The 26,078-nt window shown below is 46.6% G+C and overlaps 11 protein-coding genes across 11 annotated transcripts; 6 read left to right on the forward strand and 5 right to left on the reverse strand.

Annotated features, from left to right (window-relative positions):
* Positions 1–89: 89 nt before the first annotated feature.
* Positions 90–1,699, reverse strand: FPOAC1_006108 (uncharacterized protein; the record flags this gene model as incomplete). The annotated part of the gene is made up of 5 exons (XM_044850603.1): positions 90–1,079; positions 1,136–1,411; positions 1,462–1,499; positions 1,553–1,586; positions 1,634–1,699. The coding sequence occupies 5 exons, from the start codon at positions 1,697–1,699 to the stop codon at positions 90–92; spliced, it is 1,404 nt and encodes a 467-aa protein (XP_044709315.1).
* Positions 1,700–3,082: 1,383 nt separating this feature from the next.
* On the forward strand, positions 3,083–4,540 carry FPOAC1_006109 (uncharacterized protein; the record flags this gene model as incomplete). The annotated part of the gene is made up of 3 exons (XM_044850604.1): positions 3,083–3,675; positions 3,728–4,297; positions 4,351–4,540. The coding sequence occupies 3 exons, from the start codon at positions 3,083–3,085 to the stop codon at positions 4,538–4,540; spliced, it is 1,353 nt and encodes a 450-aa protein (XP_044709316.1).
* Positions 4,541–4,785: 245 nt separating this feature from the next.
* On the reverse strand, positions 4,786–6,548 carry FPOAC1_006110 (uncharacterized protein; the record flags this gene model as incomplete). Its single annotated transcript, XM_044850605.1, has 4 exons — positions 4,786–5,142; positions 5,201–5,509; positions 5,560–5,961; positions 6,012–6,548. The coding sequence occupies 4 exons, from the start codon at positions 6,546–6,548 to the stop codon at positions 4,786–4,788; spliced, it is 1,605 nt and encodes a 534-aa protein (XP_044709317.1).
* Positions 6,549–8,588: 2,040 nt separating this feature from the next.
* Positions 8,589–10,026, forward strand: FPOAC1_006111 (uncharacterized protein; the record flags this gene model as incomplete). Its single annotated transcript, XM_044850606.1, has 2 exons — positions 8,589–8,778; positions 8,828–10,026. The coding sequence occupies 2 exons, from the start codon at positions 8,589–8,591 to the stop codon at positions 10,024–10,026; spliced, it is 1,389 nt and encodes a 462-aa protein (XP_044709318.1).
* A 1,226-nt stretch (positions 10,027–11,252) lies between these two features.
* FPOAC1_006112 (uncharacterized protein) lies at positions 11,253–12,379 on the forward strand (the record flags this gene model as incomplete). The annotated part of the gene is made up of 2 exons (XM_044850607.1): positions 11,253–11,535; positions 11,586–12,379. 2 exons carry the CDS (start codon positions 11,253–11,255, stop codon positions 12,377–12,379), a joined length of 1,077 nt encoding a protein of 358 aa, XP_044709319.1.
* Positions 12,380–13,338: 959 nt separating this feature from the next.
* On the forward strand, positions 13,339–14,800 carry FPOAC1_006113 (uncharacterized protein; the record flags this gene model as incomplete). The annotated part of the gene is made up of 3 exons (XM_044850608.1): positions 13,339–13,912; positions 13,966–14,210; positions 14,264–14,800. 3 exons carry the CDS (start codon positions 13,339–13,341, stop codon positions 14,798–14,800), a joined length of 1,356 nt encoding a protein of 451 aa, XP_044709320.1.
* Positions 14,801–15,437: 637 nt separating this feature from the next.
* FPOAC1_006114 (uncharacterized protein) lies at positions 15,438–15,761 on the reverse strand (the record flags this gene model as incomplete). The annotated part of the gene is made up of 1 exon (XM_044850609.1): positions 15,438–15,761. One exon carries the CDS (start codon positions 15,759–15,761, stop codon positions 15,438–15,440), a length of 324 nt encoding a protein of 107 aa, XP_044709321.1.
* A 1,641-nt stretch (positions 15,762–17,402) lies between these two features.
* Positions 17,403–19,233, reverse strand: FPOAC1_006115 (uncharacterized protein; the record flags this gene model as incomplete). The annotated part of the gene is made up of 3 exons (XM_044850610.1): positions 17,403–18,664; positions 18,725–19,087; positions 19,161–19,233. 3 exons carry the CDS (start codon positions 19,231–19,233, stop codon positions 17,403–17,405), a joined length of 1,698 nt encoding a protein of 565 aa, XP_044709322.1.
* Positions 19,234–22,160: 2,927 nt separating this feature from the next.
* FPOAC1_006116 (uncharacterized protein) lies at positions 22,161–23,014 on the reverse strand (the record flags this gene model as incomplete). The annotated part of the gene is made up of 2 exons (XM_044850611.1): positions 22,161–22,585; positions 22,636–23,014. 2 exons carry the CDS (start codon positions 23,012–23,014, stop codon positions 22,161–22,163), a joined length of 804 nt encoding a protein of 267 aa, XP_044709323.1.
* Positions 23,015–24,305: 1,291 nt separating this feature from the next.
* FPOAC1_006117 (uncharacterized protein) lies at positions 24,306–25,107 on the forward strand (the record flags this gene model as incomplete). Its single annotated transcript, XM_044850612.1, has 2 exons — positions 24,306–24,387; positions 24,479–25,107. 2 exons carry the CDS (start codon positions 24,306–24,308, stop codon positions 25,105–25,107), a joined length of 711 nt encoding a protein of 236 aa, XP_044709324.1.
* A 418-nt stretch (positions 25,108–25,525) lies between these two features.
* On the forward strand, positions 25,526–25,954 carry FPOAC1_006118 (uncharacterized protein; the record flags this gene model as incomplete). Its single annotated transcript, XM_044850613.1, has 1 exon — positions 25,526–25,954. One exon carries the CDS (start codon positions 25,526–25,528, stop codon positions 25,952–25,954), a length of 429 nt encoding a protein of 142 aa, XP_044709325.1.
* Positions 25,955–26,078: the final 124 nt, after the last annotated feature.

The raw sequence follows: 26,078 nt of genomic DNA on the forward strand, positions 1-26,078 counted from the left end.
CATAGCTACCCTCTGAAGCCTCCTCTGCCGCGTATAATTGTGAAACTCATTCCAAATGTGATGAGTATGACAAAAGTATATTTTTGCCTTCAAAGTCTCTGTCGAACTTGTCCCAGCATTTTGACTAGACCTGGATAAAGTTGATCCAGTGAGGTACATCCGATAAGACGCATGTTACGCTCCAGCTCGTCTTTGTAAATCCGAATTGCTTTTTCTACACCCTTTTGTCCATATCCCGCCATAGCATAGAGGAAAGGGCGGCCAATGCCAACTCCTCGAGCGCCTAGACACAAGGCTTTCAGAACATCCGAACCCCTGCGGACTCCACCGTCTAGATACACCTCGATCTTGTCATGTAGCCCCAGTCCTCGTAGAGTAGGCATAAGCTCGGCGAGGACCTCTATTGGGGATTCGGAATACTCCAACTGTCTTCCACCATGATTGGAAAGAATTACAGCTTCGATGCCGTATTCGGCCGCTTTAACAACGTCTTCGACCCGTTGCACTCCCTTGAGGATAATAGGCATAGTCGTGATGCTTCGAAACCACGAAATATCGTCCCAGCTCAGAGTCGAATTCATGATCAGTGAAGGATCAAGTTCTGTCGCCGGAACGTCTTCAAACTCATCATCTTCATCCTCCTCATTGACCTCGCTCTGTTGTAGCCGGAGGACCCTTTCGCGGCTTCCAATATGGGGATTATCGACAGTGATGCAAAGTGCCTTACAGCCGTGTTTCTCAGCATTCTCGATAGCTCTTCTCGTCACGTTACGATCTTTCTTGACATACACTTGGAACCACTGAGTGCGATCTGGCTCCCTCGCGCTAGTGATGTCTTCTAGTGGAAAAGAGGAGTACAGCGGTATCATTTGAATGATATCATGCTTGTTACTCGCCCTTGTCATAGTTATTTCGCCTTTTGGGTCACCGAGCTTTGCATGTGCCGTGGCTGAGATATAGATCGGAGCAGAAGTGCGCGAGCCAAGGAATGTCGTCGAGATATCAACATGTTCCACGTTGATCATGACTTTTGGTCTGAATCGTATTTGTTGAAAAGATGTGTTGTTCTCCTCCAGGGTCTAATGGTATCTGTTAGCTTATTGTAAGTCTTGAATGTGGAAGCTTTGACACGTACAAATTCGTCGTCTGATCCAGTAGAATAGTAGTTCCAAGAGGTTATCTTCATCACATTTTGGGCTACTTTCTCAAAATCCGATATGTTGATACAGTGAGACAGCTTGGGTTTGCGGTATAGACTTTCTTGGCTTCCTTTTGTGGTTTTTGGTGTTGTGTCTTGATTAGTGGCCACACTTGTAGTATCAATATTACCAAGTTGTTTAGAAGGCTCAAGCCATTTATCGAGGATATCAATTGAATGGATGAGATCAAAGTCTCCTGTGGAATCTTTGCCCTATGTTGTGTAAGCGAGGATATTTACTGTTCATGAACCAAGAAACCCACTGCGTTCTTCAATATGACTTTCCTACCTCCAGGATGATCTGGTGTGAAAACATTAGTGATGAAACACAACCTTGTCAGGGACATGACAAACTTGGAAGGAACTCTGTAAGATCGTAGACCTTGTTCTGTTCTGTTGTCAGTAAAGCTCTTGATGTTTTATGAGCGATTTTACATGGATAATGAGCCAACAAGATTTCGCATTATTGTGTTTCGCGACATCGGAAGGTTGTAGGGCCATTTTTTCGGGGCGAAATACTCGGTGGTAGTGATAAGTAGCTCTCGCCGGGTTCAAGGAAAGATGAACCTTCAGTAAAAAAGTAGAAGATATTGATATTGTTGAATTTGAGCTGTTTATCCCCACTTGTTGGCGTGCGAGTGGAGACACATGGTGCAACTTGGCCTCAGGGTATCATAAAAGACCAAATTAATAGAACACTTTATGCTCCTTAGATCCTATTTCTTAGGCTACTTATTTTTGTACCCTAAGACTCAGTAGGTCATCTCTTCTGCTACCCACTAGCTTGGTAGAATAGACGAGCCACTCTAAGCTTCAGGGTATAGTAGTAATAAACGACCTGTGAGTCTACTATCAGTGACATAAGCTGACTTGCTAGTTTGGTCCATCACAATTTGCTAGTGGTCTGAATATCGGACTATCTACCAATAGCAGGGTAATTAGCTATGATAAGCGTGATCAACAACATTAAAGACTATCTATGCCTTCTGGTGTTAGGTCCCTCAGCGGTATACAGCTAATTCTGCTAAACGATTATCAAAGAAGAAGAGTAATAGCTTCAGAATACTGTCAGAGGGTTTATTACTGTTGTGAACGCTTATCGCGATAACTCATTATCAGGGTTCCACAGAAGTCAGTCGCCAGGAGCATGAGAGACTAAATTACTGGGTCACTTTATGCCACTTTTACCATACTTGTTAGCCTATTTAAATTTGTATACTAAAGCCTAAATATCAACCCTTCTGCTACCCACCTGTAAAGGGATCCAGGCAAAGTCATCCTATACCCAAACTTCCGCTCGTCATTCATGTTCAATACAGATCAGGACTGACGGACGAATAGAGTAACGCTTTAGTGCCTGGTAACCGAGGTTGTCAGAATGACAGGATCTCAAGCCCGCTAAGCATCTACTGTAGACTAGAGGGCTAATTTCCAGCGTCATAGACTTGTGCAGTCTCAAATTAATCATGCTGAGTAATTTACCCATCGACTTGTCCTAGGCCCTTTTGTCTCATGGTTGCCGTATAATTACGTAGCTAACTTTCCGGTCGCCCGAAGCTCTTCTGAAAAGCTTCTAGTGCTGTTCGATGATATATCCGTAACGTTATGCTCCAGCGATATCTCGGCATTCGCGTGCTGCTTCAGGTATCATCGCCGCAGACTATACCTGAATTGTGGCCGTAAAGTGGGACATGACGCATCTTAACTGGGTTGGTTTACTAGTGTAATGGCGGCAACGACATATGTAGCGAAACTCCTCGAGTCGTGACATCACAAAGTGTTGATTTATAATTATTGCGAGACTTTATAAGAGTACAGGATATCCTTGGGCCTAGAGACGTGAAGCAAGATCAACAGTTTCAATTAATAGTAAATCGTTATACAATGGCACCACGAAGATTCCAAGCCGAGCACACAGATGCGAGCCCATTAGCTCAACCGCTCAAATTTGAGTTTAGTGGCCAGACAGCCAGAAACCGGCTCATGAAGGCTGCCATGACTGAGCGCCTTTCAACATGGGATCCCAAGATCCTCGAGAAGCGAGGTATTCCCACGCCGGAACTTATCAATGTTTACCGACGATGGGGCGAGGGAGACTATGGTGTTATCCTGACCGGAAATGTCATGGTGGAATATGACCACCTCGAGGCTGCTGGAAACCCCATCGTGCCTCGCGATGCCCCTGCATCTGGTGAACGATTTGAGGCGTTCAAGGAACTGGCGACTGTTAGCAAGAAGCATGGAAGCTTGATCATTGCGCAGATCAGTCATCCTGGGCGTCAGGTGGCTGAGGACATTCAGAAAAATCCCATCTCTGCCAGCGACGTACAGCTTGAGGGTGAAGTGATGGGAATGCATTTTGCCAAGCCCAAGCCTATGGACGAACAGGATTTTAAGAACGTTATTGAGGGGTTTGCCCATGCTGCTGAGTTCCTCTACAAGGCAGGTTACAACGGCATGCAATTGCACGGCGCACAGTAAGTATAGTCACTTTTTTCCGGGACATAAGAGTTACTGACGATGCTGCAGTGGCTACCTTTTAGCACAATTTCTTTCTCCCACCACCAACAAGCGAACGGACAAGTACGGCGGATCAATTGAGAACCGTGCTCGAATTATCTTTGAGATTGCCGACGCCATCCGTGCCCGTGTTCCGGATAAGTCATTCAGCCTATCTATCAAGGTCAACAGCGTCGAGTTCCAAGAGGGTGGTTTCTCCACAGACGACTGTAAAGTTCTTTGTCGCCAGCTTGAGGAGCATAGTTTTGACTTTGTCGAGCTGTCTGGAGGAACCTACCAGAGTCTTGCTTTCTCTCACCGTAGAGAGAGCTCCAAGAAGCGAGAGTCGTTCTTCCTTGAGTTTGCCGAGAAGATTATTCCTGAGCTCAACAAAACCAAAGCCTATGTCACTGGTGGTCTAAGAACTGTACACGCCATGGTGGAGGCTCTTAAAACTGTTCATGGTATTGGTTTGGCTCGTCCCACTACCAACGAGTTTGATCTGCCCGCCAAGCTTATCAAGGGTGAAGCCAACGCGGCTATTGACACTCTACTCGATGAGCAGAACTTTGGCATCACAAATGTTGCCGCCGGCACACAGTAAGTTGAATTAGCCCCCGTCTCAACATACACGATGATGCTAATGTTTGCAGAATTCGATTAGTTGGAAAGGACAAGCAGCCCCTTGACTTGAGTCGTGAAGATCATAAGAAGGTGTTTGAAGAATCAATGCAGAAGTGGGGTGAAGCTATGGCCGATAATGAAGACCAGTCTAAGTATGGATATGTTGATGTTGGGGGCACCAAGTTGGAGCCATTTGGCGCGGCATATGCAGCGGCTTGAACTGATACAATGATAGAGTGATTAAGATTAATACTTGAATAAATTACTTTGATTAAGGGACAAATAGCTAGAGACTCTGTTGAAAGTGTGCTACTCTATGCACATAATGCTATCATTAATTCATTGTGGACTATTTGCCATTTTCTCTATACTAGATAATCATGCAGACGACGATGAAGTTGGAACCGCCGCATAAAGCTTTAAACACAGCTTCAAACAGTGTTGAGACGACATGAGTATGTGACTCAAACCTTGTCCGAGTCCTCCAAATTCTCGGTCTGGCTCACATCTCCCTTCACGTCATGCCGGAACTGCTGTTCCTCTTGTTGCAGCTGCTCCTTGAGAATCTTTTCCGCCTTCCAAATAGGCTTGAGCTTGAAGAGGCGGTGGACTTGTTCCAGAGGAATGCCACTAGTCTCAGGAATCAAGAAGAAGGCAAAGATAAACGCGAAGAATGACAGTGCCGCAAAGAACATGTATACACCGTAACCCATGGCGGCAAACATCTGCTCAGTGAAACGTGACACGAGGAAGTTGAAGAACCAGTTGCTAGCGGTTGTACAAGCTTGAGCAAGCGAGCGGAAGCTAGGGTCAAAGAATTCCTAGCATTTTGTTAGTTGCCAAGTAAGGTATGATGAATGTACCAAGACATGAACTTACAGAGTTGATAACCCATGGTGTACCATTCCAGGTAGGCGTGTAAACAGCAGTCCAGAGGTAGAAGAATACGATAGCAGCAATACCACTGCCAGTCAGATGGTCTTGTGGGTTCTTGGTCGGGTCGACGATGTAGATGTATGCGCCCAGAACCCACATGCAGATTGAGCCGGTAATACCACCGATCAAAAGCAGCTTGCGTCGACCAAGCTGATCAACCAGGAACAAAAGCCAAACGAAAGTCATGACGGCTTTGATTACGCCGAAAATGCCAGTCATAACATTGACGGTATCACGCTGGACACCAATACTCTGTACAAGGTTAGTGTTATAGATTTTCAAAGATTAAAAAATCTACTTACTGAGAAGACAGTCGGGGAGTAGTAGTTTATGGCGTTGATCCCAGAACCGTTCTGCCAAAAGAACAGCATGCATCCCAGGAAGAGTCGATACATCATGTTTGGTCGTTGGGCAAGAGCTTGGAAAGGCTTCCACAAGCCAAGGCCGACGGTATGTTTCTGGATCTCATGAGCATGATCGACAGCTGCAACTTCTTCAGTGATATAGATGTCAGTCGGTGTCAATTGTCGGATCCAACAGAGGTTCTTCAAAGCTTGTGTTCTGCGGTCCTTTAGGAACAACCATCGGGGTGACTCTCGAAGCCACAGTGTGCCAAGGAACAAAAGACCAGAAGGGATGATTTGGACTGCGAACGGGACGATCCATTGCTGATGGCCCTCGGGCATGTGTTTCTGAACTCCGTACTATCTAATATCAGTCATGGCTCCGATGGAAGAAGGATCGTTTGACTTACATTGATCCAAAAACCTACCAAGCCACCAATCTGCCAACCGAGCTCGTAAAGACCAACAAGGCGTCCTCGAATAGCAGGAGGTGCAAGCTCAGATAGATAAATAGGAATAATATTGGACGCGATACCTGTTCCAAGACCCGAAAGAACACGACCAGCGTAGAGAATACCCAATCCAGTACCAGCATTGGCACCACACTGAAGACCAGCTCCAAGAGTGAAGGTAGCGGATGCAATGGATAAACACCACTTGCGGCCAATCCAATGGCTGAGAAGATATGTGAGAAGTGCGCCGAAGAAGGCGCCGGCGATAAAGAGCGAGACGATGTTCTCACTGATCAAGTTACGCTCTTCTGCGTTCTTCTGGTCTATCCCAAACTCCTTTCTGAACGAGTCAAGGGTGATGGTGGTTCCGATAAAGGCGCTGGTATAACCAATCATGTTGGAGCCACATGAAGCAACAATGGCCAACACATACACCCTCCAGTTGTAGACCGAGGGCGGCGTAGGCCTGTCTTCGATGAGAGTGAGGAGACCCATAGTGACGGATATGTTTTTACATATACAGATACAGCCAGTCGAGCAGGAATACTGCCGAGACACAAAACTAGCACAGGACACAAGGTTATATAGAAAATAAGGATGGAACAAGATCCGGGGCCCCAACTCCAGTGAGGAGTATTTGGTCTTCCCCAACCTGACAAAGTTTTCTACTCCATACGTTACGTTGCAAGAATTTCCACCTTTCTCTGGGGCGCTGGATATGAATTTTCTGGAAGTATTATGGATACTATGGAGCATCTGATTCGGGCCGGACGAGCGTTTTCCCCGTGCGATACTTCATACGGGGCAGGGAGATTCTCATGTGCATGTTATTATTAGTTAGTGTAATACAAGTTTAGAATTTACATGATCGACTTGAATAAGCCTGAATGATTGGAAGATTCGGCAAGGTCAAGCGTCGGGGAGACTCATAAAGCAGCAGTGGAAAACCTCGGAATTATTTGAGCCTCAATTGAGCCTCAAACATTGGCGGTCCCTTGCCAAGTGACCGCTACTTACCGCCAAAGCCTGTAGCGCCTAGGCATTTCTCCAAAAAGACGTCGAATTGGGGCATGACTTAGTGCTGGTGTACCACCAACCCATGCTACACCCGCTTAATGCCCGGACCCCGGATAGTTCGGAGATCAGCATGTCTGCTACAACTTCGTGATCCAGGTTTCCATGCCCTCAGGGCGTCAGAAGAATTGGCCGCTAGAAGCATAAGGGACGAAATTAGTAGGTCAGCTTATGCTACTCTGGTCATACCTCTTAGGCTGTTTATTTTTGTATCCTAAGACACAGAAGGCCAACTTTTCTGCTACCTAGTAGCATGCACCCACCGGGAAAAACGTTTAACCCCACAGACTATGAGTCTTTTCCAGCAGCAGAGGGATAAAAGCTCGCGAGGGCCACATCAAACACTCAGACTTCAAGCGTTACATGGATAACGGATAACGGCACGTCTAAGTCTTTGCTGATCGAACATCACATGGCCTTGATTAGGTTTACGATGCCTGTCTACGTCAGCTTTACTTACAGTTTATGAGTTTAACCCCAACGTACCCCATAGTGGGCGGTAGAGTCTTGATCCGGGGATATAAGAACATCATGGGGAACAGACGTGGGGTGATAAGATAATCATGTGAATAACATAATGTTGTTTGAACCAGAACTGTCAACAAGGAAGGCCCACTACTGCATTGACAAATGACTCGTGGATCACGGAAACACTATCAGCATCTAAGAGTTTATTGACAGTATTCTACGCTCTGGATTTAACTGCACTGTGGCATAATGTGATTATCTCATGAATAATTCTCTGCCGTAATCGTTATCCGTTGGGTGAATGTGGTTTACGATACAGCTTCTACTGCCTGTTCAGTTTTTACTATTATTGCTGATAGTGATCTAAGACTAATTCCTACTCAAATGATACTGTTTCTTTATTGACATCAGTTCTTAATCAAAGACGTAGTATGTTATCAATGAAGCCAGAGATGATTCGTGGCTCTGTTAGTGCAGTGTCGTTCATCTACCTAATGCTGATATCACCAACATACCTAGGGTAGGTAAGGTGATCCAGTAGACGACATTGAACCTGGATTGTTTAGAGACACTTGACAATGCCAAAATAGGTGAATGCTTTCTATCTATGCTGCTATAGTAATGGATAGACCTATGTGTGCTACTATCGGGCCTCGCAATATCTCGCATAATTTTGATTCCAGTCATTTTCACGGGTCCACAGTCCTGAAACTGCACAAAATAAAATGGACGGCGATGATAAGAGAGATACCAGATAAGATAAGATAAGACATACAGTCGCGTAAGATTGGTTTATCTTCGCAAATGATGGTTCAATGATCACATTCGCGACGCAACGTACCGAATCAAGGTATATAGAAACGAGCGTCTGTCCATTCCAACATGGACCAGACATCGGCAGGACATAATTCCTTTTTGGGGAGGTCGGGGCCTCGTCAACGCGTCGCGTCCATAGTCCCAATCCTGGTACTTTTTCTCCTTGTTAATCTCTCAATGAGTCTCTATCAACTGCCATCCAATCGACTGATCGAGAAGCGTCTATGTGTAGACTACTATCGTCGGAATGATCCCTCCAAATTCCTATCTGATGGTAGTCTGGACGAGAAACTGTGCAAAATTCGTGACATCGAAAAAGAGCTTGGCCGAATCCAGGGCGTGATGGAAACGCTTTGGGTTGCTGGAGGTAATTAGTCACATCGAGGAGAACATTTTATGCGGCTAATATCTTCCAGATTTTATTATGACTATTCCGTTGAGCTTCCTTGCTGAAAAATGGGGACGCTCTTCTATCCTCAGGTTCAATCTCATATCTCGCTCATTCCTGCTATTCTGGGCTATCGCTGTTGGTAACTTCGATCATCTGCTCCCGACTCATGCTATACTAGCAGGCCCTGCACTCTCCGTCCTTGGTGGAGACTGTGTCTTCAACTCTCTTACCTATGCACTTGTCTCAAATCTGACAGATGATCATGTTCAGCGGGCCATATACTTTGGCTACATGAGCTCTGTCTCTTATGTCGTGGCGCTGCTCGGTCCAGCTTTGGCCTCTGCTACCATGTCAATATCGGTGTTACTCCCGTTCTGGTTGGGGATTTTATTACTGTCGTTGGCAATACCAGCCATACGGATGCTACCATCACCTCTGAATATGACTAAAAACACAGATGATTCCCATGAGGAACAACATGAACCTCTTTTATCATCCCCACGCTCAAGAGCCCAAGAAGGTGCTCAGTCAGTCTTCCATTCAGTGGTACAGCGCCTCGAGACAATCAGAAACATCGTCACCAGACATCCAAAGAACTTTACTCTACTTCTCGTCAGCTTCATACTCACATCGCTTGCAAGTTCCGACACGAAACTACTGGTTCAGTATATCTCTGCGCGATATAAATGGACTTTTTCTTCGGCTGGATACCTCCTATCTGGAAAGGCGGTCGTTAACTTTACGCTACTGACGCTGATCATCCCTAAAGTATTGCGTTCCTCACGTGTCGTGCCAGGCGAGGCATACTCGGAAGATGTAGACAAGTCAAACCTTTGGAACGCCATGAACTGTCTTTTGGCCTCAGTGTTTGGTGCCTTGGGAATTGCCGTGGCGAGCAGCATCTGGATGCTTGTTCCCGCAATGTTCATATACGCTCTCGGATCTGCCCTACCCATCTTTACTCTCTCCCTTCTCAAATCACCCGCAATATCGCCCCAGCATACGGAAGATGCTACTCATGCGTCGGAGATTGAAAACCATATTTTCTCCATCGTCATGTTGGTCAAGACTGCAGGGTCACTTATTGGTGCCCCGCTGATGGCTATGCTTTGGGTCTATGGCCTAAGTCTAGGCGGATTTTCACTTGGAATTCCGTTCTTTTTCAGTAGTGTGTGTTACAGTGTGGCTATCTGGGTGTTTTTCAACATCAAAGTAGATACCTAGATACTGGATGTCTCGACCCTAACGACGATTGAAGAAATGACTGGGTCGAGTAGAAAATGAGGCTTGCACAGTGAGACTATTTTCTTGGTGTCATTGTATATCGAACCGCTGTTCCTCCGAGGGCTTTCTTGGACTGGTTTTTCCTATTTGTCAAAGTACGATGTCGCATCTATGGAATACAGGGATGGGAATGGGATGAAACTTGACAACTACCCTGCAATAAAGTTGCGTCGTGTCGTTCCTTCATCTCAGCACTCGTTGGTACATGCAGGTTGTTTACATAATGAAATTGGAGGTTCGAATGTCGGATGATCATCATAGCAACATGTAGTGACCCCTGGCCAGCCTGGCTTTATCGGACTTACTCCACCAGGGCTTGGAAAAAGCTTGATTACTTACTTAACTATAGATTGGCTTTCTGCAAAACATCTTGGCGACGATATGATGAAGATTTGACTGTCAAGTATTTGAAACACGGTGGATTGGCGGCCTACAACCCCTTGCCTGGTGACAAATTACCCCAGAAAGGTCCGGGCGATTCTCGACGTAAACAACCTCTGTCGTGGCTTAAAATAGACCAAGGCTTAGATATCTAGTTCAATTTGAACATTTTTCATTATACATACATACACGTCAGCCATGACCTGCGCAGCGACGTGAATTACAGTGCAGTCGCAACTGGTTTCATAGGTTGTTAAGCTTAACGCCTAAGCACTGGCAAGGGGCCTGTTTCAGCATCGGGAAATTTCTCCCAAATTAAAACTAGCCAGTGATCGTCGTCTTGTGTCATGCAAACTACAGGGTTTAGCTCGCGTATGATAGGTGGTCTTTTTGATAACTGAAACGGGTGGTGAGGTGTATCATTTGAAGATTACATCGTGTCAAAGATGGGTTATAGTGACCGGTTTTACGGTCCATGCTGTGGATTGAGTTTACGCAAGCCCGGGACGAAAGAAGAAACTTGACTTCTGGGGCGATCTATAAACGATGGATGTCACTGGATAAGCGAATAATCCCCGGACAATGAATGACAAACATATAAGGCTACGACATGCCCCGAGAATTGTCATCTGTTTCATCATCACTTTCTTCATCTCTCACTTCATTCTTTTGACAAGCTGCGCTTGGCCGTTCTTTATCTTTCTTTGCAATCTTCAGTCGTTTCAACCGCTTTGATACCACATTCACTCTTGTCATCTTTCGATCGATTCTCAATAACCGCAAAAATGCAGTACAGTATGATCATGGCCACTTTGGCCCTTGGTGTCTACGCCGCTCCCGCTCCTATGATTACTGGTGCTCCCTCTCTGTCTCGCCGACAGGAAGGCGGTGGTGCCGGTGGTAGCAGTGTTCTCGACGCTCCCATGACCATTGCTGCCGGCGAGTCTTTCGATGGCGGGAACGCTATCTTTGACCGCGGTGTCTCCTGCACTGGCCAGGAAGAGGGCGGTGACTCTGACGCTGTCTTCATCCTTGAGAAAGGCGCTACTCTTTCCAACGTTCGCATTGGTAGGTCAATCGGTGCCGTTACCTTTCATCTCTAACCGTTAATGTTCCAGGTCCCAACCAGATCGAGGGTGTCCATTGCAATGGCGGCTGTACTCTCAATAACGTAAGCTGGGATGCCGTGTGTGAGGACGCTTTCAGCATCAAGAAGCAGGATGACGGCGAGACCACCACCATAAACGGTGGTGGCGCCAAGGGAGCCGAGGACAAAGTGATCCAGCACAACGGTGGTGGTACCGTTATCATCAAGAACTTTGAAGTATCCGACTTTGGCAAGCTGTACCGAAGCTGTGGTAACTGCAAGTCTATGCCTGCTCGTCACGTTGAGATCTCTGGTGGTTCCGCTAGCAACGGAAAGATGCTTGTTGGCATCAACCCCAACATGGGTGATACTGCCAAGATCTCTGGTATGCAAGTCACCGATGTTCCTAAGGAGTGTATCACTTTTGAGGGTGTTACCGATGGAAGTGAGCCCAAGGAAGTCGGAACCTGCGATGGTAACGGCTCTGGATCTGGATCTGGCGAGACTCCTGCTACTCCTACCACCCCCGCTGACGACTCCGAGACCCCTGCCGCATCTGAGGTTGCGGATCCTGTTGAGTCTTCTGTCGATGGTGATTCTGATGGTGACAACGAGTCCGGTGATGGTCAATCTGGTGATGACCAGAACAATGACGACTCCAACGATGACTCCAACGATGACTCCAACGATGACTCCAACGATGACTCCAACGATGACTCCAACGATGACTCCAACGATGAGAACAAAGACGAGGACAAGAAAGAGAACAAGGATCAAGACTCTGACAACAACGATGGAGAGCAAGAATTTGGCAATGAGAACTAGGGTAGTTCCGACAGCCAACAGCCATCTCAACCTGCTCAGTTCGATGCTCCTCCCCAGTTTGGTGCTCCTCCCCAGTTTGGCGGTTTCTAAACCCAGACTGTTCTGACATCACGTTTTTGAGACGAAAAACAAGGATGGGTTCAAGATTGAGCTATCTTTGCAGCAAAACAATTTAGTTTCTTTACATATCTATATTTTATTCAGTAGTTACACTGTTGTTGTGCAATAAAACATTGACCTTTTGAACAGTAGCCAGCCACACTTATTTGTCGACGTGTGACTGATCGACGCCTTGTTGTCTCGTTTCAGTATTTGTTCTTGGGTATTATCAATACGGTACACTCCCTGGCTTTAGAACAACGTGCTGGGTCTAGCGGCGTACTTGATTGTTCTATGCAGATCAGCAGTATTCATTTGATAGAATTGAGGATAATGATGTAACAAAGCGCCAGCTTGTCATTACTAGACGAAAATAGGTAGTGGCCGGTAAGATGAAATAATAGGGCTGAGTGGGATACTCCACCGAAACTAATTTAGTGGAAACATGCAGGGCAAATTGCCATGCTTTCTTGAGATATGTTATTGTTTTCTTTCTGGTGATATACGGTATAACTTTGCATATTCTCTGACTGATGGGATATAGACATGCATGTTTTCACCTGATGCATAAGAGAAATCTCGTGGCGACAGAACAGTTGATGATATTTGCCTTAGGTTGCCAAGTTCTCACATAAGCGTCCTCATTTCACTTTAGTAGCTAGTGGAAATAACCTGATTGGGCCAGCACAGCTTTGAAGGATTCTCCTTGTTTCATTTCGCTAAAACAAGTGTGTGTACCTTTGTTAGCTTCAACTGCTTAGCGCGCTGTAATTTCAAGGAGAATAAAAAGTCAGGCCCTGCTCCATCCAGTGGAGATGTGATCGATCTGCTTACTTCCGTCCTCCACATCTCCATTCGTTATGTTTACGTTCAAGAACATCGCTGGCCTGGCCCTATTGGCACAGTCTGTGACTGTCCAGTCTATGGACCTTGATAGCACAAAGGGCATTCTCGAGGCTTCCAAAGCCCTGGCCGGGGACCTTATTGAGTTGTATAATGGCAACAACAGCAGTAACGTTCCGGGGCTCCTGGAAGAGTATCATGAACCGGGCGATGGTTACTATTGGTATCAGTCGGGAGCTTTCATGAGCGCCTTTGTCGATTATTGGCAATTGACCGGCGACGACACCTACAACGATCTTGTTTCAGAAGGTATTCAATGGCAGGTTGGACGAGACAAAAATTTCATGCCAGCCAACCAGACCAGGCAAGAAGGCAACGATGATCAGGCTATCTGGGCAATGGCTGCCATGACAGCTGCTGAGTATGATTTCCCTGCGCCATCGGACAAGAAGGCCCAGTGGTACAATCTCGCCAGGAACGCCTGGGATACGCAGCGCAAACGATGGGATGCCGAGGAGGACAGCGAGGTTTGTTACGGTGGTCTACGATGGCAGATCATGCCCACCAATGTTGGTTTTACTTATAAGCAAAGTAAGTTAATTTGTTCTCTTTCCATATCTGGAAGACATAACTGACGTGCGTAGCTTTGTCGACTGCGCTGTTCTTTAACTTGGGAGCACGCATCTATCGATGGACTGGTAGCGAGGAGGTCGCCGATTATGTCACGATGGCCTACTCATGGCTCGACGAGAGAGGTCTTATCGACAGCAAGACTGGCGCTGTTTACGACGGTGCACGCGTTGATGATAACTGCACTACTATCAACAAATTCCAGTGGTCGGTCAATGCCGCGTCACTTTCCATGGGCCTCGCCTACTTGTACAATACTGTGAGTTCATGTGCCTCAATATTGAATGTTCAATACTGACTCCAGACTGCTAGACCTCTCGCGAGGACGATACATGGAAGAGGCTTACCGAGGAAATGGTCACGACCACTCTTGACACTTTCTTTACCAAGAATGGCGAATTCAAAGAGGTCTCATGCACAAAGGACACTTGCCCCCGTGATATCCTTACTTATAAGGCCCTCACTCACAGGTGGCTCGCTGTGACCACCAAGCTTGCCCCCTTCTTGTCCGACAAGGTTCTGCCTGTCCTTGTCAAATCAGCCAAGAGCCTGAAGGCAGAGAGCAACGGCAAGGACGCACTGGAGCAGAAGCTTGCCAACTTTGCCGTAGTTTCCAACTTGCTGATTGCGGACTCTGCTGGCCCCATGACTCAAAACGAAACCAAGACAGAGGATGATTCCTCCGATACTACTGGCTCAGCTACTACCAGTGCGGCTCCCACCAGCTCCGATACTGCTGCATCAGCGACAACCACTGCCGATGAAGGCAACTCTGCTATTGGCCTTGCAGGTTCGGGTGGCCTTTTGGCTATCTCAATGCTTATCGTGGCTTTCCAAGGGTACCTGTAGAAGCAATAGCATGTGTACATAATATGATGATTTAGATAAGAACAGACCGATACTGCGACTAAAGTTTGGGCTACTACCTCGACACGTAGTAATGCATCTCTCTGGCTCGCGACAAATTGCAACCAAGTATTTTTGGACTTGACATACCAGGTATTGATTCAGGTTGCGATGAAGCTGGCCACTTGATATAAATGTGATCAAAATTTGCAAGCTTTGTTAAATGGCTATCAACCCAGAAACTCCTACTTATTTACAAAAAAGAAAAGGGATCTCGTCTTTCCCTTATTCATCATCTAATTCATGACCAAAGTCATTGCGGCTCGGTACTACTTTTGAACACCGAAGTGGTGGACCAAGCCACCGCGCTTGAAGCGGGACCTCCTCCACCTTTGCGATTAATACTCCAACTTCCATCTTTGGCAGTACTTCATGACACTCTGATACGAAAGTTTCTGGAATGTGCTGCGCAACTTTGATAACCGATAACTTTGTGGCGTGATATGTAATATTGGGGCGTGGTTGTTCATTTCATGTCGTTATTGGTGGGATAAATCTCCAACCAACTTGTGGTATTGCTTAGCTGTCAGATATGCGGCAAAGCATTTAATGGTGGTAGTGAATAGCAGCCACGCAAGATTTATTGACGGCTTGTGGGAAGGTTGATGCCAGACCAGCGAGGTGCAGATGAGGGCTCAAAGACGTTTGTGCCCAGAGGAGGGTCTCGGCTGGACGTGGTCATGCTGGGAGTCTCGGTAACAATGGGAGAAGACTCGGACATGTTGACGCGAGTTGATCCCCAGAACCTGTCCATAATGGGGTCATGAACAGCATTATCTCTGCCGTTTGAAACACTACGGCTAGGATCTGTGGTGCTCAGTCGTCGGGCCTGGTTGAGTCCGAGACGGAGAGTTTGGGGAGCAGCGCGGACGCCACGGCAAAGAGTCTGGATAGAAGAGCTCATGTTGATAAAGTTTGGGACTGAGTGGAAAGTAAGATCAATATTGAGTTACAAGATAAGATTGGATTTAAAACTCTGGTGCAATCCGAGTCTATGAGTGTCTACTTATATCTTTGTCGGGTTTGTTCCCGGGCTGATGGTGCTTCGGCTCGGATGAAGGGAATTGGTCTGGAATAGGAAATCCCCCACACCAACTTCCCCCGCATTTCTTCCCTCCCTACCTGTACCCCAAAGTCCAAAGTGGGCTTATATTGACTCTGGGACCTGATATCGGTAGTTGGAAGACACATGATAAGATGGTGGCTTATCAATGGAACATTCTCCGATATTCGGGTGTCTTCAAGTGCCTCTGAATGGCTGCCACTCCCGTTATCAGCCCACATCGTTCCCTTCTACGAGTCTGTCAGGCCATCCTTTTGCGCCATCGGATCATCTCCAACAACACCAAGTAAGATCACAGGCGTAGGCGTGTGCCATTGGGTATACTGCAAGTGCCAGTTGGTTAGTGGATGAGACCTTGGTTCACCGGCTTCTAGTAACGCTTTGTATACCGGGTTCATAACAACAAGAGACACCGTGCAAGACATGGAGACATTGGACAGCAATTTTGTCTTGGTGACGTGGCTTTACCGGAAACTTGGCTAGCAACGCTGTGTTCCTAATGCTGTGTGAGGACTGGAAGTTTGGTAGAACGACCCGAACCCTGGGGTTTCTTGTTAAAAGCTTGTGTAGCCAACTGTATGACATTGGGCCGCAAGAGTGAGACCTTGTTGATTATCAATACATGTGGCAATATCTACTGTCTTGACCACATCATCATATACCTATGTTTGCAAATGTACAAGGAGCGGTTACTTTAATCCGCTTATAATCAATGTCACATAACAGTTCTATGAGTTGTTCAAAATTTGATTCTGCTACCTATACTAGAAATGAAAGTCCGTCTATACGCTTTGAAGTACCCTGAAGCATCTAGGTTCAAAAACTGTGTTTTTTTATGAGTTGATTTTAAATGTATACTTCGGGACTTACGCCTCGAAAAGCAACAAACAATAGAAGTACCCTGGGCAGATTTCAAAACATAGAAAAGTAAAATCGAGCACGAGGTTTTAAGTTTGCGTAGTCACCGACATACACAAGACAGTCTTCAATAGCATCATTTACCTCAGAAATCATTTGACCCATACTTTACGCCTTGCCTCGAAAATCAAGAAGATGATGATAACTGTGAAAGACTAAGTTCAAGGACGTGACCAAAAGACCCGGATGATGATGGTAAAAAAGAAAGTGGCAGATACAACCGCAACACTGGTGTCGTGAAACAAACGAGTTAAGAATAACATGTGCTCGGGAATGCTGCTGTGCATGGCGTGATACAGCAATCGAAGCAAGAAATTATTGCGCCGATTGCGTGTTCTTTGTATCAGATTAGGGTATCGTTCTTGCGATGGACATCGGGATCGGATCGTGGTTCAATATGCGATTGTTCGGTCGACATCCGGTATGTGCAAGTCGATGTTTAGAGCTTCATTGGTTGGTAGATAGCGTGTTCCAATGCTCATGATATTGCAAAGAAAAGGAACCCCCCGGATAATTCCACCGGACAGGTTGCCACAAAACTGCTGTTGTAGGGTGTCATTGTCTCTATGACAATGAGTTCCTGCCACGGCGACCACGATGTGACTCATTGGTGACTGTTGTGGTAAGGGCATTATCCACCACAACGTCGTCCCTCCTGAGTGTTCTTCGTGGAATCCAGAGTAGTTGGATGGCTCCAATGACGGCAACAACGGCACAACTGGCCCACGCTGTCACTGAACCTGCAAGAGCGTAGAAAACTCCAACAAGAGGGGGAGCAATGGTGCGTGCAAGGCAGGCACCAGACATGGCGAGTCCGTTGACCCGTCCAAGCACTGCTGGAGAGGGTGTGGCGTCCTTGATGAGAATCAAGCAGACAGGGGCCACGATGAGACCGCAGAAACTCTGCATCAAAAGCGACAAGTAGATTCCAGCAGAAGTAAAAGGCTCAGAAAAAGCGGAAAGGAAAGGCATGAGCATGTAGGATACTGGGTAGAGGACGATCATGCTAAGGAACGAGTGCCACACGCCCACGCGGCTGACGTACATGGGGAAGACAACGCCCTGGATGAGCAGGCCCAGAACACCATTAACGGCCAAGTACAATCCGACGTCGTGCACAGTGTAACCCAGACCACCAACCAAGTCGAGCGTTCCGCGTGTTTCCGAGGGTTCGTCGAGCAGATACGTGGCAAGAAGGCTGCTTGCAGCCATTTGGTGATACGAGAAGATGAGCAGTGCGACGATGAGCATCATGACGGTGTAGTTGAACGTCTTCTCTTTGGACTCGGATCCTTCATCCTCCTCGTTGGGCGGTGTTAGGAGATCCTGGGGCAGTAGGACAGAGTGGACGGTTCCAAAGGAAGATCGGCGCAGATCGATGAAGTCGTGCTCAACGGCCATGCCCAAACTGGACTCGGCAAAGCGTGGGCGCGATCGGCTGGTCGAGGGAGACATGTGTCGCATGCGGCTGCGGGAGGCGGAGCTTCGGTACTGGTTTCGAACGCGCCCATGGAGGGGAGTTCTTTCATCGATGGACTCCAGATCGTCGATGGCTGGAATATCCTGGTAGTTGAGAGCGGCGTTTTCAGCCTCCTCACCGGGTCTGACGAGAGTCTCCTCGAGGAAGAAAATGCCCTGGATGACGGCAATGACGACAACAATGACCGAAACAAGATTGGGGAGTAGGAACGGATATCGTCCGAAAAGTCCATCTTCGGAGAAAAATCGAGGGTACCAGTAGGCTGGCTGGGCGAGGAAACCTCCCATGGCGGAGCCAATGATGCCACCCAAAGTCCAGATGAAAGGCTGCACGGCGTAAGCCTTGGCTGTGACATGATTAGCGACTGTTTTAAGACCTTCTAAAATGAACCAAAAAGAAAACTTACGCTCATGCTCAGGCAATTTCACCATTTCAGCAACCATGGTCTGCATAACAGACACATTGCCGTTAAGAGCACCGCCTACAAATCGCGCCAAAAGAGCAACCCAGTAAGACTTGGCCAGACCAAAGATAAGACTGGAGAGAGCGACACCGACGAGTCCAAACAAGACAACAGGCTTGCGGCCAATGCGATCGGAGAGAATACCCCATCCCATAGAAGTCAGGGCCTCAGCGAGGGCGTAGGCCGAAACAAGAAGTCCCGCGTAAAATGAAGCATCTTTTTCATCAATTCCCAATTCCTTGACCATCAAAAAAGTGTAGGCCAAGATGGAATTGAAGGCGATGGGTTCAGAAAATCGACATATTGCTGGTGATTATTAGTGATGCGATGCGGTGAAGGCGCTGTGGGAGGGATCCATTGAATGAAGTGAATGACGTACCGAGAATCGTTAGTTGCCTTGTAGGAAAGGCGTTTGGGTCTTTGTCAGCCGCCTTTACTCCTCTGAGATTCATGGCGACGCGCGACTGCCTCTTTTCTCTTTTGTTTACTTGAGAAATTGAATGGATGAAACCACTCTTCTTTGTCTCTGAGTCGGGGAAGACTTGGAGAAGAAAAGGAAAAGAAAAAAGAAGGGGGAGGGAAGGAAGATAGGAAGAAAAGAAAAATAAAAAAAATGGTTTGGCGGGCCAGATGACTTTCAAGTATCCGTACCAAGGTTGTCGGTAGGCTAATAGAATTTCACTTTCACACCATGGGCGCACACTGACTGAATCAGGCTCCTGCTTTGGTGGGCTGCTTCCATCTGTTTGTTAATGGTAGGTAGGCCGGCCCGTAAACCGACTTCGGTGCTACTGGGACTTTTCACTATTGTAACCCCCACGTAAGGACATTCAGAACCCTGCTACGGGTAAAATTCGCTTATTATTTAGTGCTCTTACGGCGGTTATCACTTGGCAATAGAGGGGCCAGAGGGGCCAGAGGGGTCAAGTTACAGCGCCTGCCTACAAAAGACGGGCAATCAAATGAAATCCTGGTCAACTTCAGCTCCTGTCATGATGCAAGCAGGAGATATGACATGGGGTAAAGTGGATTATTATTCCCTCATTCTCATCCAAGAGTAAGACATCCTTCATTGTCATTGTCGTAGTTCTTGATGGAATGATCGTTGGCCGAGGTTCAATACCTTTCACGCAACATTCCCGGGTTAACCCTTGCTCATTACTCGAGACACCCATTCTCTAGCACTAACATGAATCACCACCATAGAGTTTTTTTAGTTTTTTTTTTCCTTTCTTTTTTTCTCTCTCTCTATTTCCCCAGTTTTTAATCCCTTTACAATTCATGTCCGATGACCTCCCTCGCTTTTCGTGCTTAGTATGACAATGCTGTACAGTAGGTAGAGTGAAAGCATTGATGATCAGTGGCAAGCTGTTTTGTGCACCTTGTTTGCTCTTTTTCTTCACTTTGCCTTCTGTGGCAAAATATACTTTCGCTTGGTCCAATGTCGTCAAGGTGCATGCAAACCATATTCAACCTGTCAATCTGTCAAACGAACTCTAACATCAATAAATGCAAACATGCTTTCTCATTGTCAAATAAACCTTGCACACTACGAATCGTGAATCAATAGTCCATGAAACCGAACAACTAACCCGGTCTCAGTTCTCACAATCGATTCCAACATCGTACTCCCCCCTCCCCCAAGTCGTACACCGTTATTCCGCCAAGAGATGACACTAACTAGGTAATTAGAACCCACCATCATTCCGGTGTGGCGAAACGGAAATCGTTCAACTAACCAACGTTAGCGGGAGATAATGAACCAATCGACACCGACTTTCTGGAAGTGATGATGAGGCTGAAAACGGCAAAGACCATTCAGAGAATGTGAAAAAAGAACGGTATGTGATGTCGTAGCATGATGGATCGGATTTAGATCTGTCGCTTGGCATTTAGCTTAGCTTCCTTATCAAGACCCATGCTCGCTGATCTGCAGCAAGCGGGCATCAATCAGAAGCAGGACCCGTCTTACTGCGTCTTCTTTTCTTTTCTCTCTTCTCTTCTCTTCTCTTTTCTTTGATGCTTTACTTCGCTAATGCACGGACCCTTAACGTCTCCTCCTTGGCCAGCCATCCAGCCCTCCAGATATATCTAGTACAGTACCGGTCATGTCTAAACAAGCGCGATAAGGCGTTGCAACCCCAGATATCTACGCCTATGCAATGTAATACATCCGGACCAATAATTGACTGTTGAACAATATTAGTGCATGAAACTGCCGCTTTCGTCAAGTGAGCTGATGGTGATTCTCTCCTCTTCCCCGCTTGCTCACCGGCTTTCTCTCCTAGTGTTTGGTGGCTGGGGACTGACCGTTCAGTCTGGTACTACCGCAAAAACAAGGTCGTCAACCATGGCTTGGTTTGACAATTGACGATGGAGCGGGTATCCAGGGAGACATCCATGATCATGCGCTACTCGAATGCGCACCATCGACGGTCGCCTGATAAGCAACCTGGTAACCAACGTACCCCGATCGCGCAGTGAGAAATCCAGATGGATGGGTCTCGATTCTTTGACATGGGAAACTGAACAAGGCACTAAAAATTCCCAGGGACAATATTTAGCACATGGCTTTTGACTAACACATGACATCTCCAGAGTCCAGATTCTAGATAGACTAGACTAGACTACTGCATTGTTCCGGCGGTGTGGTCCGCCCAAGGAGCCAACCCCCGAACTTAATCTCAACAGAAGCACATCAAGACGGGCTTCCATTCTGCACAGCATCTCCCACAATCGCCGATCAAAACTGGCCTGTGGCTGGAAAACTGTGCTCACAAGAACAAATTGCTTTTGCTTGGTGTGCGACAGATCATTTCAGAAACCAGACTTCGTTGAATCATCATATAAATTCTGTATCACTACAGCACAACATGGAATTTTAGGTGGGTAGGACAAGCTTCGTATCCATCATCCCTGCAAGCAATCTCTTTATGCACGGGGAAATAAGCATCGGTAGTCCAGGAACGTCCCGCTGGTAAAGTCTCATCGTCATAGAAGCTGAAACGGGTGAGACAAAAAGGGCTTGCTTTGTATTAAGCCATGTCGTTATGTTTCACTTGTAATCTCTTATTCCCTGAGCCGCGTACCTGTATCATATCATGCAAGTTGCCTTGGTGATTCATTAATAAATTGACCTGAATATTGACGTCTGTTCGGAACTCAACACGATATTGTGGTCTGAACAAGGCTATTGTCCGCGTGACTGCAGGATGACCGTCCAGCCCACAAACATTGACCATGGGGGATATCATCTGCTGTAGAATATTTCCCTATGAACAGAGTGTTGTAATTATGACGTACGTAAAAGAAATTTGACAAGGCAGAGTCAAGGGACGCCAACCATTAAAACTAACATACATGATCATAATCCGAACCATTAAGCAAACTTTGTCTTGGGACGGTCCAACAATTCCCCATCCAAAATTATATCGACCTTTTCATTATAAAAGCACAAGAGTTTCGCAATAGCACCGCTCTCATGCGTTGGGTGATTGTAATACCAGACCAAATTCTCATGCGTCTTTCCATCCACCACGACGTGATAGTATTCAGCCTCGCCTTTGTAAGGACACTTGGTCTTGAGGTTGCTCTTTCTGAGAACAGCCTGGTCGACGGAGGCAAGAGGTAAGTAGTAACGCGTTGGTAGACCTGTTTCTAGGAGATGCATCGACGATTCAGTCTTGGCAACGGTTTTACCACCAACCTGAACCTCAATAGGGCGCTCAGAGCGGAGGATATCGACACGTTTGAAAGGGTCTTTGGCGTGTACAAAGATGGGTTCGTCTTCCTCCAGCCATTGATCTGTTGAATGGTCAACCTCATATCGTTGTTGGCCGCACTATGGGACGTACCTATGCTACGAAAGTCGATTCGCACTAGATCGGACAGTGGTCCAAGGGTCACATCCGGAAAGAATCTCAGGACTCCATCAACTTTCTTCTCTTCAAGGACATCATGAGCTGGTACTATAAGCTGGGAGATTGCTGCGCGCTCCTTGAGCTCAACCGAGATGTTCTGCTTGTCAGCTAGTTTTCCGTTTCTGATATCCACCAAAGGTACGTAAATTGTGGGAAAGTTGTCGTGTTCCCAGACATATACGGCCTTGGTAGTATCAACAACAGTGATGTGATTATGAATGGCTCGGATCCTGCGAGATGTTTGGAGAGCTTTGCTAGGACCGTGTTCGATGAGACTCTGCGCCAGTTCTGCGAGACTGTACCTAGCACTCATTTTCAATCAAGTTGATATGGAATGCGAACAATATTCTTCAACTATAAAATCTAAGACTGTGTGTTATTTGAAGTTTAATGATTTTATACCAGCTTTCAACTACATGGCGAGCTGAGATTGTTATAAAGGTCATACCCCGCTCATAATGACGCATCGGAATATGTACAGGATTACCCATTGGACCCTTGATTTATAATCGCCTCCACGGAAGAGATCCTAGCCAGGCAAACACCTCTTGTATTTGAAATAATATATCTCATGTGATAAAATGAAACCCATGGTTCTGCCTCCATGGGCTGCGCCTGTAAAGACTTGGTGTTGGGCTTGTCTTTCCCTTGTACTCAGAGCTTGGACAACCAAAGATGGCCAACGACAGGTCACATTTTGAACAATTGCAATATTTCATTGTTCTCCAAGTTTATTCATCTCTCCTTTCTTCATTAATGTGTTATATTATGCCATTGTGCAGGATCAGCCAACATCGCCTGGTTATCAGCATCCTCCACGTGACTGATCGACCAGGTTGGCAGACGAAGATCATTTTGACCAGAAAATGGATCATCATCTTTCACTAGCCAGCTCAAATTCACAACCAAGAGGCATGCGCGTGATAACAGTTCAATTGTGCCTGTAAAAATTCTCTGTCATAATGGATACACTTCCTTCCGAGATCATCCGGAATATCGTGTCGAAATTGATCGTCGCGGCGCGTTTAGTCCCTCACATAAATGAACGCTGTCCCATAACCTCGCTCGCATCCTACGCATCGGTATCCCGACAATGGAGAGACATCGTTGAGTCGATTACATTTCGGCATCTGATTTTGAATTCGATGAGACTTGATGATGCTCAGCGCGAAAACTATCTCACGCCGCTTCGCCTTAGCTACATCCGATATATATGGTTCGATTTCGAATTTCCCGCACACAATCTAACCGCGTCAACAATTCCAGAAGAAGATTACGATGACCATCTAGTTTTTACCAAAACTGTCAGACAACTTCTCGAGGTCCTGTCGCGGATTCCGCCCCGAGAAGCACCTGTAGTTGGCTTGGAGATATTTATAACGCCGCCCAAAAAGTTCGCTCTTCGTCTGTTGCGGAATGAAACAAAACGGTCGCGTGAAAGGACAGAGGTCCTTTTTGGAAATGTGATACCTTTCTATGTCGAGCTGTTCAAAGATTGGGATGCGGGAATTGCTCAGATACCAGCTGTTTCCTATTTCAGAGTCGAACCTGGCTCTCAAAGTATTCTGTTCTCGCCATCCTCCATCAACCGCATCGCTTCAAAGATGCCACGTCTATCAAAGGTGGAATGGTGGCTTACCGACGAAGAGAATATTGATTCGACTGCTGAGATGAGTCAAAGAACAAGTGAGTGCTATGCAAAAGATGATAAGGGGACTGCTTATTTCCATGAACTGAATTGAATGGCCCTGGGACCTTCCTAACATCAGTATTACAGTGTTTTCCCGGACACTTGAAATCATTCCAACGTCTGTTCAGTCTTTTGCTCTAAGCTATTTACGTCAGCCACCGCGATCATCTGTCGACCGTCGCAATAGCACAGTTCCCCTAAGCGCCCAAGAAGATATTTTAAGTCTATCGTTCTACTCCTTTACCCAAAGGATAGGCTTGGATGATTTCTATCTCCTGGCAAGAGTTGACAGCACAATCCTCTTGCCCCAAAACCCGAAGCATGATGCCACATGGCCGAGCATACGTCTTTATCACCTTGAACTCAAAGAGCACTTGCCGTCAGGTGAGTGTATCGCTCAATTGCAACATGGCAAGGGAGGATACGCGTACGACCAGAAGATCATGGACAGATTCGCTATCGCTGCTGCATCCTGCGCTACTAAAATGCCAAGGATTGAGGAACTGAATATTATACACCATGGTCGTACACAAATAGGCATCTGCTTTAACTCCAGGTCAGAAGATGAGCCTTGTCTCGAGTTTGTAGGCCAGCCAGATATCCCCGAGGCAAGTGAGGAGACGCTATCAATTTGGAAGAAAGCAGTAAAGACTCATGGACTGAAATGGAACGTCAATGTCACCAACGAGATGGGCAAAGTGTACCACTTTTACTAGTGGTTGTGTTTGTGAATGGAGAAGGCCTGGCGGATAGAAGCGTTTTCTAGGTGTGATAGTAACCGATATATCCTTAACTTCAGCCGGATGACTTGAACAAGTTCCGACTCGGAAAAAGCATTCATTTTCTCATATCAATACGCCACCAGTATCAAACGTGCAATGTTGAGGCAGTCCAGCTCACAACCGCCCTGTCAGATTTTGGTCTGATAATTAGCGCTACAGGCGGTGAGGCTATGTTGAAGCTGCGAATATGAGCCCCATTGAGGCGGGGCAACAATTATTAGGCTGATGGCTCTGCTGACGGGGCCAGGAAATTTTCTGTATTAAATATGAGGTACCATCCATAGTAAATCGCTCGTCATACTATCATTACACCCTAAAATACTTGCGTTCTTCAGACATCAATACCACAGCAATGGCTTCAAGCAACAAACCGGAGAGAGCCAGCCTCAATGGCAGCGTCAAGCCAATCCAGGTTCCCCAAAGCGCAGAATGGGGTATCCGCATCCCCGGTCGCGAGATGATCAAACTCATATATGGATTCACTCCTCGAGATATGGACGACAGATGGATGTGCTGCACCGACGGGCCTGATAAGGAGGGAAATATCAGGGTCCGGATGTGCAGAAGTTGGAGCAGTATGGAGAATGTGGCACTGATAGGACAAGTGCCAGCCGAGGCATACAACAACGAGAAGGTTATTGAGAGGGAAGGGGGTGTCATTTCGAAAATCGTTTGGGAGAAGCCACAGAAAGATGAATATGAGCCTATGGACGAGAAGAGGGCGAAGGAGTTTGCCGTTAATTTCAGCAAATCTTGGATGAAATGCGATTTGAAGGGGTAATTGAGAGTTTGATGCTTGGGATATGAATGTTCCGACCTCTCATTCATCTAAAGCCTTTTCATCATTCATACTTGAGCAAGCCTTTATGATATCTTCTTTGTTATCCTTCAAGGGTGCCTCCAAG

Source organism: Fusarium poae, chromosome 2 (assembly GCF_019609905.1).
Source record: "Fusarium poae strain DAOMC 252244 chromosome 2, whole genome shotgun sequence".
NCBI classification, from domain to species: Eukaryota; Fungi; Ascomycota; class Sordariomycetes; order Hypocreales; family Nectriaceae; genus Fusarium; species Fusarium poae.